The following is a 14,845-nucleotide window of genomic DNA, read 5'->3' as shown; positions in this document are numbered from 1 at the left end:
ACTCACCATATCCAGGAATGCCTTCTAAAGGGGAAATTGTTCACATGCATCATGTTGGCAGATCTTCCGTCATTAATATTTTCCTTGTCTTGTATGTTACATGTAGTGATTTTCAAAGATGAATTCCAACTCTCCTGTTTGAGCAGCTATCATGGGCAATTATTGCAACAAGTATTGAATTCCAAAAAAATCCCCCCCAAAAAACAAAGAGCAACAACAAAAGCCCTTCCAGGGTTTGAAGAAAGGAACATCACAGAGCACTGCAGGCATGGGTCCACCCATTTAGGTTCCAGTAGTTTAGTCAACTTACTAAAATAACCAGTTCAATCGCTAATCCTAAATGGTGGCAAATATTGTCCCAGTAAAATCCAAGTGCCTGGAGTGGAATTAATGCATCTTTGCAGGAAGGACTCTGGAATGTGGGAAAAAAGGAGTCAAAAGACAGTTTCTTGTTATCCTTGTTAAAGAAGTGTTAGAAGGGAAATGGAAAACTTCAGGTTGCTTGGCCATGCTGTCCTTTAGAAATGAATATTGCTTTTTCTTCTTTCTGAGGCACATATTCATGTGTGGTCACTTTAACGCAGTGCTGCCTTCTGAGACGTGTCGGACAAAGACCTGGGCAGAGGGGCTAGCAACCATGTATAACCAAAAGCCAACTTCTCTCCCCCTCTCAGAATGGCTGGTTTTCAACTGCAAAAGTAGGAAGGCAAGGATCATCAGGAGCTCCCATCATGACTTCAGAAGGTGCTGTTAGGAGAACATTCATTTCTGCTGCCAAGCCCCATAATAAGGCTGCCTGCTCTCTTTCAGTCAAATGACTAAGCTATTGATCCTCTCCCTGCAGAAACCCCTCTAATTTGTTGTTATCAAACCCATGTGCGGGCTTTTCATATTTTGTCTTGGAAAGAAAATGAATTTTCACAGCTGCAACTCAGACGTTGTCTAAGAATTTCTAACCCCCCCGCTGTCTTTCTCCTCTCTTCTCTCTCTTTTTTACCCCCAATTCAATTTCCCAGTAGGTGTCATTTACTCGGATGCTCTGACAGCTTCTGAAAGATTCTCACGCCCGAGCTATACAGACCTTGCATGCTTTTAAAACACAATGGCAACAGGCTCCCACTGGGGTCCCCCAGCGCCGAATTTCCAGCAGAACCTTTGGAATCGTCGCAGCCGCCTCGTCTGCCCCGGGCTGTGCCCGCCAGCCGGCTCTGAACAGCTCAGGACACTTGCAGGCTCCGTGGTACTGTACATTAACTCTGCAGCAGCCCGCTCGGCTGCAGAGGCTGCCGCCCGGCCGGGGATGTGCTGGCGTCAAGGGGGCCCTCTAGGTGGGCTCCCAGACACTGCAGCGCGCCGCGCTCACCTCCCAGGAAGAGCCGGCCAAAAGGGTTAAAGGCACAGCTCACCCCGAAAGGGCAGATTTCTCCTTTCAGTACGTGATCACCAGGTGAGACCAGCTAAGCAGCGAGAAACCTGTAAATAACCTCCCAGGGAAAAGACACCTTGAACAAATAGATACTAAGGAGGGAGGCTTTTTGTCAGCTGGGTGGTGTGTTTTTTTTTTTTTCCCCTCTCTTACCCAATGAAGAGAAAGGGAATAAAGAAGTCCACAGAGAGAATGTGCAAATGACAGGGTTTGGTCACTTCGACTCTCTTGTTTTTAATACACACACACGCTGGGGAGGGGGCGCCTGGCTAACTTGATGGTTCTGTAACCATTTAGCGACAGGGGACCACCGGTCTTTTTTGGACAGGAAATCCTGTGGAAGCCAGTCCTGCGGAAGTCGGTTAGACTTGACTTGCAATTGCGCATGCCATAAAGCTGCTTGCTTGATTAGGGGGTGTGTGGATTTGAGAAGTGCTGAGATAAAGCCTTGCCATGCCTACTGGAGCTGTTCTGCATTTCCTCAAGCTTCCCTCTTTGTTGCAAAAATTCTGTTCAACAATCCCCTGAAAGCACCCCATCGCTGTTGATGCCATTTTGGAGCAAGAATAAAATAGTAAACTCTTGTAATAGTAGGTTGGCACTTAAATGGTGTTACTCGGAAATCAGGAGGAGAATGGACTTTACAGTAGCAGTGTACTCAATATTAATGTATCACTTTTAACTTAGTATTTAAAAAGGCTGTTATGCAATTACTTAATATTAATGGAATACTGGCAACATTTAATACATCAGGCTATTATCTTCAGTTAGGATTTCCCCAGTGAGGCCCTGTCATAGCAAAAAACATTACAGAGACTTGGGGGAGGGGGGGCAGTGGCATTGCCCACAAATTTAAAACCAGGTATAAAGAAATTTAGTCTTGAAAACTGCCATGATTTGGGGAGTTTTCATTTTGATCAAACGATGATTCTGATGAAAGTACTACTGGGAGGAGGAAGAATTGAGTGATTTATTTAAAAGCAGTTTGAACTTGTAGGTTCAGAAAGATGGTACCACAGCTGAAAAGAAACTTGAGAATATTTCTTGGGATTTCCTGTAGCCTAGGCTGTATCCTCACGACCTCCTTTTTCTAAAGGGAATAAATTCCACAATGCCATTTGTGATGGGAACCAGAAGATTTCAGTCTGAATTGTTTTTAACAAGCTTTGAATGTTTGAACCAAGCATCGCTGAGTAATTCAAAATTTGTTATTTATATGAGATATTTAAATATTGTTTTTTAAGAGTAAGGAACACTTACAATGTCCCTGCCTCTGTACTAAGTGCTTTACAATATTATCTCATTTAATCCTCACAACAACACTATTAGGGATGGACTATTACTAGCCCTGTTCTACAGAAGAAGAAATAGTGGCACTCTTAATAGTAAGCAGTTTGCTCAAGGCCAAGTAAGAGTTACAATCTGAATCAAGAAAGTCTGCCTCCGAAGCCTGCACTCATTACCACTGTATCTTGGTGCCTTTGTAGAGAAGAATACCACCATGCATTAATGCAATGTTTTCTAAAAACTTATGTTTACAGGTACTATTTTAGCCTCATGGAATTATTCTGAGGAAAGTACAACATTTATTATGTCAGCTTTGGAGCTGAATCTCCAAAATGATAGCATTTGTTCATCATCATACATCATGTTAGTAGAAGATCTGGAAGAAAATTCAGATTATTTGATGATTATTTGACAGGTTAGTGTTCTTTGAGGATGGTGATAATAGAATAATGGATATTAACCTACTACAAAACCAATACTTAGTCCTCACACATATAAAAAGGCCTCAATAGAAAGTAGCAAATAAATACCTTTTTAAATGATGTAGAAATTTATTTTCCCTTGTAATAGGCATTTATTTGAAATTTCCATTTTTTTCAAAGTTCATTCTACCCTACTCTGTTTGTATGTGAAAGTGATACCCATTGGATGAAATAACCTCAAAATATCTCTCTCTCAATTACCACACAGTTTAACATTCAGTACTTGTTAGCTATGTTTCCATTTGTGGACAAATAATAAATCACTTTAAAAATTAAAAAAAAAAAAACTAAGCAATTTAGTCATCAGATTACTAGAGGAAATGTAAATTTAAAATATATTTAAACCAAGGGGAGATTTCAACTGAATATTTTTAGGTAAATTTTCTTGGCTTTTTATTTCTATTTTTATAATACACATCTGTCTAGAATAAGGTAACACATTAGAATGAAAGAACACAAAAGTGAGAAGCTATGACAAATAGTAGAAAAGCCAAATTTCTGCTTGAGGGATAAGAAAGAAAAAATATGATTTATCAGCTCAGGGAACCAAGGACTACCCATTAATAAACAATCTTAAACTGAGTATTTTGAAAACTCCAGGCAACAAACATATATTAAAAATAGACTTGCTTAGAGAATAGAAATAGCTGATGTCTAGCATTTTTATCCCATGTATATTACAAACAGGGTCTTCAGAGTTTGATCACTATTTCACAAACTGATACTTCACAAAATGTATTTAATATTTCACAAATGTGTAGTCTTCGTGAAATAACATTTAGGCAGAACTAATAGATTTGTAATTTGAAATAAAAGTTCTGAAAGATGAGTAATGTTGATGGAGAGGGGCAATACAAATCTGTTTTTTCTACTAAAAGGTAATCATCTTTTCATACAACTTCTAAGAGGTAGAGGAGTAAGCATAAAATACTATTTTATAGTGGATCCCAGCTCCACCATTTTAATCAATAAAAGAGCTCAAATTAATACTAGCAAGGTAACGCAGATTGGCACAAACTTCCTATAGCCATGGTGTAGGCTCAGCCCTAAAGACAAAAGGCTAGTTATCATCTCCTTATTAAAAATTTAATACCAAGACAAGCACGAGAATATCTGGTCTTTCAAGGCTGGACATTAACTATCCTCACAGGAGATTAAATTCAAAAGCTATTTTAAAAAGGATTTTTAACATTTTAAAAAGGATGCTATTTTACTGATAAAGTATAAACTACAAACCCTGAGCAAATCAGAATACTGTAACATTTTCATGAGATTGTTTACTGTACTCAGAATCAGAAGAATTAACTAGTTAGTGTCCCAGTGCTCTTTTCCTATAATTAAAGCCTCTTTCTGCCATGACTAGGGGTTATGCTTCCAAGGATGATAGTTTTCAAACTAAATTCCTAAGAGTCTTGTGGTTTCGCAAAGTTGCCTCGAGCCAACTCAGGGCAAAGTGAAGGCCAGGTAACTTGTACTGTTTCATCCAGAGTTCCTTTGCTTTTACCTGTTTTATTTCTAGGTATGGTGTGAATAGGGGAGTTCTTTAAAAAATGTTCTCGAAAACATTAACAGTAGAAACACAAAATTAACACTTTTCAAACAAAATCTTATCTTTGTATTGCCAGGCTCAAGACTCCATTCTCTTCAAACCTTTTCAATTTCACAATGAGTTTAATATAAGTGATTAAGTTATATCTTTATGCTAATATAAACAAAGCATAATAAAGACACACCCTTAGTCCAAACATTATTTCCTAAACTCTTTGGTCACTTATCTGATATGACTTAACTCATTGATTTTCCCTGAGTTTCACTTTCAGAATGAAATTTTAATTTCAAGTGTTAAGGTATGTCTTTCTATCACCATCACATTTTGCTATAGCCAACAGCTACTCTCAGTGACTGCCTCTTAAATAACTTTAGTGAAATGAAGTTAAAACTCCTCTAGATTTAGATATAGAAAAGGGTCTAAAAAGTGCTCTTTAATTAATCTTTTAAGAATACTAATTGTCAGTTCAGATAATGTAGAGAAACGTCCTGTTCTTTTGACAGGCTTGATAACTTTTGTATAAAAATATTTACATATACAAATTTGTTGTTCAGCCGCCAGGTCATGTCTGACTCTTTGTGACCCCATGGACTGCAGCATGCCAGGCTTCCCTGGCCTTCACCATATTCTAGAGTTTGCTCAAACTCATGTCCATTGAGTTGGTGATGCCATCCAACCATCTCATCTTCTCTTGGCCCTTTCTTCTGCCCTCAGTCTTTTCCATCATCAGGGTCTTTTCTGATGAGTTGGCTCTTCGCATCAGGTGGCCAAAGTACTGGTGCTTCAGCTTGGCATCAGTCCTTCCAGTGACTATGAAGTGAAGTGAAGTGAAAGTTGTTCAGTTGTGTCTGACTCTTTGCGATCCCATGGACTGCAGCCTACCAGGCTCCTCTGTTCTCCAGGCAAGAATACTGGAGTGGGTTTCCATTTCCTTCTCCAGGGGATCTTCCCAACTCAGGGATCGAACGCAGGTGTCCCACATTGCAGGTGGATTCTTTAACATCTGAACCACCAGGGAAGCCCAAGAATACTGGAAGCCTATCCCTTCTCCAGGGGATCTTTCTGATCCAGGAATCAAACCAGGGTCTCCTCCATTGCAGGCGGATTCTTTACCAGCGTAGTTACAAGGAAAACCCAATGAATATACAGGATTGATTTCCTTTAGGATTGACTGGTTTGATCTCCTTGCTGTCCAAGGGACTCTCACCTCTGCATAATTTTTTAAGCACATTCTCTATATTAGTAGTACGGGTATGAGTATATCTTAGTAAATAGACCATGCAGAAGATATTCTGGGGGATATGACTTTTTCACCAAAAGCCAAAAAAGCAATATATTCTTAAATTTTTCCAATAAAATGAAATGTATGCATATTTTTTGTTTATGCTTATGTATGTATGCATGAAAGTGCCAGTGTTAGTCACTCAGTCATGTCTGACTCTTTGCAACCCCATACACTGTAGTCCATCGGGCTCCCCTGTCCATGGAATTCACCAGCAAGAACACTGGAGTGGGTAGCCATTGCCTTCTCCAGGGTTGTCTTCCCAATCCAGGCATTGATCCCAGGGCTTCTGCATTGCAGGTGGATGCTTTCCTTTCTGAGCCACCAGGGAAGTCAGTTTTGTTCTTTGTATTATATATATTGGGCTTCCCTGATGGCTCAATTGGTAAAAGAGTCAGCCTGTAATGTGGGGAACCCAGGTTCAATCCCTGGGTCAGGAAGTTCCCCTGGCAACCCACTCCAGTATTCTTGCCTGGCAAATCCCATGGACTGGAGCCTGGCAGTCTCCAGTCCACAGGGTCACAAAGAGTCGGACATGACTGAGTGACTAACACTTCATTATATATATTATCAATTAATAAGCAAGTAAGAGTGACATCCCCGTGTGTAGAATGAGACCCAAGACAACTGCCAGTCATCCCATTCCCACCCTTAGCTCCCAGTAGGAAAAGAACATTCAGACCAAATGCTCTCTCCCGCCCCCCCAACAGAAAACCAATCCCTCTGGAAAAGAACAGTGTCTTTCTCTGTGTATTTGTAACACCAAAAACGTTGTTGGCACTCAGTCAACAAATGTTAACTAATGACCATGTTGATAGTGATGGCTTCTCATTTCTGGCAAGTTCTAGCAAAGCCTGAAGGCACACTGTTCAGCACCTTTATAAGTGAAATAAGAGGAGCACTTCATGAAGACATGGTTTCAACTGCTAAGAATCAGGGAATGGGGTCATGTTTCAGCAAGTTGCTAGTTCATTCAATTTCCACATGTTCTTATGACCAAGCTTACAACCACCAACAGAAAAGTGTAAAAGAAATGCATGGAACACCTATTTTGATTACCTAAAACCAAGAGATGCTTTGATGGAAATTTTCATGATTTAACTAATATAACAAGTTACTTTGGATCATATAGCCTAAACTTAAATTTTCCCATCTTACATGTTAAACATATTCATAGGATAAAATTCTATATCATCAAACACATTTCATAATTGGGATATTTAGAAAGCTTGCTAAATTCTACTTCTAATATTTTTGAAAGCAGAAGTGTTGGAATAACTAATTTTAGGATACAAAGAAAGGACTTACTATTAATATTTATTATTCAAAAATCAAATGTGGAAAAAATCTACAACAACTTTGAAGAGCAAAAGTCGAATTTGCTCTTAGAGTCTCAAGATGTGAGCCCTTAATTTCAGTTTCTGCCTTTCACTTCTGTGTAATTTTTAACAACTCACTAAAAGTCTGTGAGATTCAATTTCCTTATTGTAATAGAAATAACAGCAAATTTACAGGTTATTATAATTTTTAAATTTGGGGGTAATTATAGAATATATTTTGTAACATGAAGAGAACGCTTTAAATGTTGCTCACATATACTTTTTAGCTTTTTCCTGGGTGGCACTAGTGGTAAAGAAATGGCCTGCTGATGCCGTAGACAATAAGAGAGGTGGATTCAATCCCTGGATTGGGAAGAGGAAGGCACGGCAGCCCACTCCAGTATTCTTGCCAGGAGAATCCCATGCACAGAGGAGTCTGGCGGGCTACAATCCACAAGACTGCAAACAGTTGGACACTACTGAAGCAACTTAGCATGACGAACTTATGCACATATTCAATCTTTAGAAAATGTAATAGAATATTCTTCACCTGGTCTGCAATTTACAAGGAGATAGTATTGGAAGTCCCTTCTGAAATGTAATTATATCTCATTTCTACCTTAAACTTTTCTAAAAGCTTTGTATCATATCAAATTTAAAGAAGTAAAAATATTTCTCATATAATACTTAAGGCCCAGCTTCAAAATATACCATGTTTCTGGGATAGTATAGATTTCTAAGAATGACTTGGAAAAACACCTGAAATATTGGTAGGTGAAAAGCTTTTAAAAAAAATCTCAACCTTTCAGAGTAATATTTTTAATATGATTTACTTAATATGAATTTAAATGTACATGTGAATATGCTGCTGCTAAGTCACTTCAGTCGTGTCCGACTCTGTGCGACCCCATAGACGGCAGCCCACCAGGCTCTGCCATCCCTGGGATTCTCCAGGCAAGAACACTGGAGTGGGTTGCCATTTCCTTCTCCAATGCAGGAAAGTGAAAAGTGAAAGTAAAGTCGCTTAGTGTGTCTGACTCTTCATGACCCCATGGACTGCAGTCTACCAGGCTCCTCCATCCATGGGATTTTCCAGGCAAGAGTACTGGAGTGGGGTGCCATTGCCTTCTCCACATGTGAATATAGATATATATATTTATGCCAATTAGAGGAAAAGAACCAGAAGGATATACACCAAATACTGGTAAACTAATTACCTCTGAGATAAGGAAGTAAAAGTAAGCCTCTTTAAAAAAGGATTTTCACCTTTTACTTTACATATTTCTGAGTTGATTAATCTTCTTAATGAGAATATTTCCAGGTATTATTATCAAAATTGAGACACCAATGAAGAGAAAAATATATATAGTACTTATTAAGGAAGGATAGTCATTTATAGTTAATATAGATACATTGGAATTTCAAAACCACATTTCTAATAATTTCAAAATCTCTGATTTGAAATATCTAACCTCAAAGCTGAACAATGAGAATTAAAATATATATTCAAGAATTCAAACACTCCACTAACATTATTAGCTCAATCAGTATCAAGCCTTAAAAAAGAAAAGAATAATTGATTTCTTATTTTTCATGTTTATATAAACACTGTAACTGGAACCAAAAGCAATGGTGATTCAGAGTTGGACCCACTGACACTGAACTATGCCTACTTACACAATGACATACCTGAGTACGTATCTTGATAACAGGATGCGCTTAGTTTACTCCAGCTCAAATATGTACGTATTTGCAAACTTGTATATTTCCTAACTTGGTCATTCTGCTCTTACTTTGTGTATGCTGGTACACTTCTTGTAAAAAAACGTAAGATAGTTACATATCTACTATAGTAACAGTATATACTATATATGTTCCCGGTCCAGGTAAATCCAAGAAATTATTTTTATCTACTTGTAGAATGACATAAGATGGACGATCTATTATTTATATTTTCAATCTAATTTATTGGTTCTTTAATATTCTGGCATCAATCACTATTGGTCCTGGGTTTAAGTGCTTTTCTAATTGCAGTTTTGGGAGGGCGTATTTTCATAGTCATTTTCATTGGAAGTTAAAAGAGGCTACATCAAAGTTCCCAAATTAGATGTCATTTAAAATCCAAAGACCTCAATTACTGTTTCCAATGCATAAATACACACACACACACACTCCCACTTACACACCACTGACAGTTAACGAAGTAAAAGCAAATATGACTATATTTACAAATTAAGGGCTTCCCCGGTGGCTCAGTGGTAAAGAATCTGCCTTTAATACAGGAGCTGCAGGAGACTTGTGTTCGATCCCTGGATCAGGTAGATCCCCTGGAGGAGGGCATGGCAACACACTCCAGTATTCTTGCCTGGAGAATCCCACAGACAGAGGAGCCTGGCCGGTAACAGTCTATGGGGTCACAAAGCATCAGACACTACTGACTGACTAAGCACAGCACAGCATAGCCAATTAACAAAGCTGGACACAACTGAAGCGATTTAGCACATTTATAATGTACATATTACATATATACATAAAGACACATAAACATGTATTATTAATTTTAATACCTTGTATTTACCCATGAGGACACTGCTATTCTATTTTTTTTCCAATTATATTTGAAATAAAGGGTTAAAGATTATAAGAGAAATTCCATCAGGACACTGGGATTTCATTGGTCTCTTTTGTCTCTGCAGTATTCTCAGTGCCTAGAATAGTGTCCGGTGTATAAGAAGTGCTCAATGAAATATTTGTTGAGTGAATGATTATCATAAATGAATCAATCAATACACCAAACATGATTATTTTTGTCTTCTGACAGTTATTTCTAAAGAGCCTTCCTTATTGACTATGCCAAAGCCTTTGACTGTGTGGATCACAATAAACTGTGAAACATTCTGAAACAGATGGGAATACCAGACCACCTGACCTGCCTCTTGAGAAACCTGTATGCAGGTCAGGAAGCAACAGTTAGAACTGGACATGGAACAACAGACTGGTTCCAAATAGGAAAAGGAGTACCTCAAGGCTGTATATTGTCACCCTGCTTATTTAACTTCTATGCAGAGTACATCATGAGAAACGCTGGGCTGGAAGAAGCACAAGCTGGAATCAAGATTGCCAGGAGAAATATCAATAACCTCAGATATGCAGATAACACCACCCTTATGGTAGAAAGTGAAGAGGAACTAAAAAGCCTCTTGATGAAAGTGAAAAAGTTGGCTTAAAGCTCAACATTCAGAACACTAAGATCTTGGCATCTGGTCCCATCACTTCATGGGAAATAGATGGAGAAACATAGGAAACAGTGTCAGACTTTATTTTTCTGGGCTTCAAAATCACTGCAGATGGTGACTACAGCCATGAAATTAGAAGACGCTTACTCCTTGGAAGAAAAGTTATGACCAACCTAGATAGCATATTCAAAAGCAGAGACATTACTTTGCCAATAAAGGTCCAGCTAGTCAAGGCTATGGTTTTTCCAGTAGTCATGTATGGATGTGAGAGTTGGACTGTGAAGAAGGCTGAGCACCAAAGAATTGATGATTTTGAACTGTGGTGTTGGAGAAGACTCTTGAGAGTGCCTTGGACTGCAAGGAGATCCAACCAGTCCATTCTAAAGGAGATCAGTCCTGGGCTTTCTTTGGAAGGAACGATGCTAAAGCTGAAACTCCAGTACTTTGGCCACCTCATGCGAAGAGTTGACTCACTGGAAAAGACTCTGATGCTGGGAGGGATTGGGGGCAGGAGGAGAAGGGGAGGACAGAGGATGAGATGGCTGGATGGCATCACTGACTCGATGGACGTGAGTCTGAGTGAACTCCGGGAGTTGGTGATGGACAGGGAGGCCTGGCGTGCTGCGATTCATGGGGTCGCAAAGAGTCGGACACGACTGAGCGACTCGACTGAACTGAACTGAACTGACTACACCCTTAGTACTCTTGTAAAATCCAACTGCAATAGGTATGAAAATGTGACCCACTGGCACCTGATTCATTCACTTGATAGAAAACATTAATATTCATATTTGAAATGCATATGTTCATAAGAAAACAGAGGGAATCTAATCAGTTACAGATGAGCTTGAACCAAAGTGTCATGTGGACTTAGGGGCTGAAGCCATTTTGGATCAAGTGCAAAGTGATGACTAAGAAAATTGCAGTAATTACAGATAGAGAAGCAGGCAAAGAGCTGAAACACAGAGACAAACAGAAATGAATGATTATATAGCCACACAAAGAAGAATTGCCTAATTCTAGAGTTTTATAAATCCAACAAGATCCAGTTACACTTTGTTTCTATGATTTTTGTATCTTTACATTAACTATATTCTTCCTTTTTCACAAAACCCAGTCTAAGTTAGTTTCTTTTCCTTGCAATCAAAATCTTGACTAGATGAGTCACTATATAAGAAATTTTATGTTGCTATTCATAAATCCTTTCCCTCCCTCCAAAAATAAAACAACTTAAAATTAATGCTATATTGTAATATTGAATACAGAAGTGAATTAGCTTGACATAGAATTGATGGTTACTCAATCAAGGGGCTTACATAAAACACACCCAGAATAATTAACATTTACTGTATATACATCTACATCCACGCATAGGGGTTCTGGAGAGAGCAACCTTTTCATATGACTGACATATATTACACTTTAAGTCAAAATATTGGCTTCTTATTCTTCTTAAACTCCTCTCATTACTTTCTTCAGTGAATGTTAATTTGTCTCAGATAGAAGGCAAAAGACAGAGAGAGAGAGAGAGAATAATGAAGGGGGCAAATAGTGTGATTTTTATTAACTTGATGGAGGAAGAAAATTTAGCACTCGAAAGGTAAATTCCTTTTTAGGGAGAAAAAAGAACATTCAAATGATTATTTTAAAATAATCACTTGACAGTTTCAAAATATTAAAACATATTAAAACCAGAACTCAATCTTTTAGAATAATAATTTTAAAGTCATTTTGATATAATTAATTAAAACATTCTTTACACTTGAGTGCAAAATAAATTCAAGGCTAATTATTAACTCCTACTTGCCTACTATAGACAGATAACTCCTCCTTCACCTAGTTCAGTACCTTCTGCTCTGCTGTGCTTGTCAAAGCTCTCACTTGGAGGAGAATCCAGAACACTGAGCACCTGAAGCGATCAACCAGCTTGCCTCTCTTGGCACACTCCACCCCTAAAAACATCCCTACAGACTATACAGCTCACTTAACAGATTCAGATGGGCAAACATAAACACCACATCCATGACTGAATTAAAAAGAAAAATACTAATATGTGATCCAACTGCTTATCTATGTAGCTTATACTTTTCCCTATGGGAAACATGTCATGAGTGGGGACGAGTTCAACATGGAATATTACCTGATTTCATCTGTTGTTCTTAGTTTCACTGTTTATAAAATGGATGAAGACACAAAAGAAATTTAAATTTTTCCACAAAATAGTAGCAAAGCTGATCCAATAATAAGTTAACCTTGAGGATGTCTCCTCTCGTCTCATTGACCCTTTCCCTTTAGACTGTTGATGGAACAGGTAGATGCGGATCTGGTGTTGATGGAACAGGTAGATGCGGATCTGGTGTTGATGGAACAGGTAGATGAGGATCTGGTGTTGATGGAACAGGTAGATGTGGATCTGGTGTTGATGGAACAGGTAGATGAGGATCTGGTGTTGATGGAACAGGTAGATGTGGATATGGTGTTGATGGAACAGGTAGATGAGGATCTGGTGTTGATGGAACAGGTAGATGAGGATCTGGTGTTGATGCAACAGGTAGATGAGGATCTGGTGTTGATGGAACAGGTAGATGAGGATCTGGTCCTTTGTTACCAGGACTCTCAGCAAGCTTCTTTGATTTCTTTTTTAAATTTCTGCTTTCTTTTTAAAAGAATGGAAGTTGCACTGGAAGCGGGAGCAAAGTTAATGAAAATATAAACTCCTCACCTTTGTTCTTCTGCCCAACAAATAACCATTAATTAGAGGCAGATCATTTGGATAAGGCTGCCATAGTGTATCTAGGGTTGGAACACTTTTGTTCTTGAAAGAGAAGGGTCAAGAAATTGTTACAATGCAGGATCCCTGGTTGGATGGAATCACCCACTTAATCAACCTGAGCCTGAGCAAACTCTGGGAGATGGTGAAAGATAGGGACGTCTGGTGTGCTGCAGTCCATGGAGTCACAAAGCGTCAGACATGACTTAGCTACTGACAAACAAAAACAAGAATCCCTGATGACCTCTCCTCAAGGGCAGTACCTTCTGTGAGCAGCTGACAATCCTAAACTCCCAGTCCTAAGGAGTCTGAAAGGAAGAGGGGTGAATGGAACAAGGGCCAATGAAAATCAGTGGACTGTGACAGAAGGGCACTACCTTTAACACTAACTTTCTTATTTCCCTTGTTTTCCACAGTGAATTACTGCCTTGTATCTTTAATGAAGATCTACTTTGAGATTCTTCTACTGGTGCATAGGTGTTTCAAAAATTAGAATATTCATTGGAAGGTATAAATAATTTTCCTTTCAAATATTAGAGGATGATCGAAAGGAAAAACATGCAACTAGAGATACAAATGTGATGTGGTATTGTAAGAATGTTAAAAAAATTAAAAGTATCGATATTATAACAAAGTTATTGAAAATAAGGGCATGTGATGTGTATTAAAACCATTTTGTTTTGGTTTCTTACTACCCCTTAAAATTTTATATGGGGAAAGTCATGTGACTTTTCTGGGCACTCTTAGGCAATAGAGAACTTTATATTCTCTTTAAACCATCAACTCAGATTTTACTCAGATATTAGATTGAGCCTTTCAAATTGTAATCTGAAACTCCAAACTTGATTTAACTCACATCTTCTTCCAGGTCCCAGCTGGGCTCACTGCAGGCTAGCTGCTTGCAACATGGTAAGTTAGTGAGGCAAGGGCAGGGTCTATCTTACCCTTTCCATCCTATCCTGACTTCCCAGCTGTTGGTACTGACTACTCTGAGGTCAGAGCATGGAGAGAGGTGATGAAAGGAAGATGTCTTTTTTGACCTGGCATGTTCATAAGATGGTATTTTGCACTGGGGACCTGGCAGATGTTGCATGTTGCCTCCTTGTCTCCTGGGCACTTTTGTGGATTCATTAGCTGTGTGCCCACTGGCCCCTCTGGCTGCAACTCTCATGAGCCAGGCAGAGCTTTGTGTTCAGAGTGCTGCTGGTTCATCATCCCCCTCCACCAAGCCCATGGTTTTCTAGGGGTCCCATCTCTACAAAGCCAAACACTTCATGTGAAGTTCAAGTGCCTTTTCCAGGTGGTCCTCTAAGGAAGGAAATAAAATGGTTCAAGGCCAGCTCTCTCTCAAGTGTGGTGTGCATCTAGTCTATGGGAAAAATTCCCACCACTGAATCCTTTTTTTCTGGTTTTGAGGATTCACATTCACATTTTTTCACATTTGATGTGAATGAGATGACTACAGCTCCCTTTGAGGTAAGAGACGGTAAGGCT

At 38.9% G+C, this 14,845-nt stretch overlaps 1 protein-coding gene across 10 annotated transcripts in view; it reads right to left on the bottom strand.

Moving 5' to 3' along the window:
- Positions 1-14,845, bottom strand: part of PDE4D (phosphodiesterase 4D) — a 1,605,399-nt gene that overhangs the window by 617,411 nt on the left and 973,143 nt on the right. Inside the window, exons 1-2 of one of the 10 annotated variants that reach the window (XM_015459068.3) lie at positions 1,082-14,845; positions 7-690 (exon numbers count right to left, since the gene is read on the bottom strand). The exon at positions 1,082-14,845 is cut by the window's right edge and continues 55,574 nt beyond it. The exons of 8 other annotated variants lie outside the window; for them this stretch is intronic. In XM_015459068.3, the coding sequence (XP_015314554.1) occupies positions 7-53 (47 nt within the window). In that variant the 5' untranslated portion in view covers positions 54-690; positions 1,082-14,845. Of the gene's footprint in view, positions 1-6 lie in introns of all 10 variants that reach the window. One more of the 10 variants, XM_059878812.1, reaches the window with a different exon arrangement.

Source organism: Bos taurus, chromosome 20 (assembly GCF_002263795.3).
Source record: "Bos taurus isolate L1 Dominette 01449 registration number 42190680 breed Hereford chromosome 20, ARS-UCD2.0, whole genome shotgun sequence".
NCBI lineage: Eukaryota > Metazoa > Chordata > Mammalia > Artiodactyla > Bovidae > Bos > Bos taurus.
The sequence above is the reverse complement of the archived record's forward strand: the minus strand, read 5'-3'. Positions and strand labels throughout refer to the sequence as shown.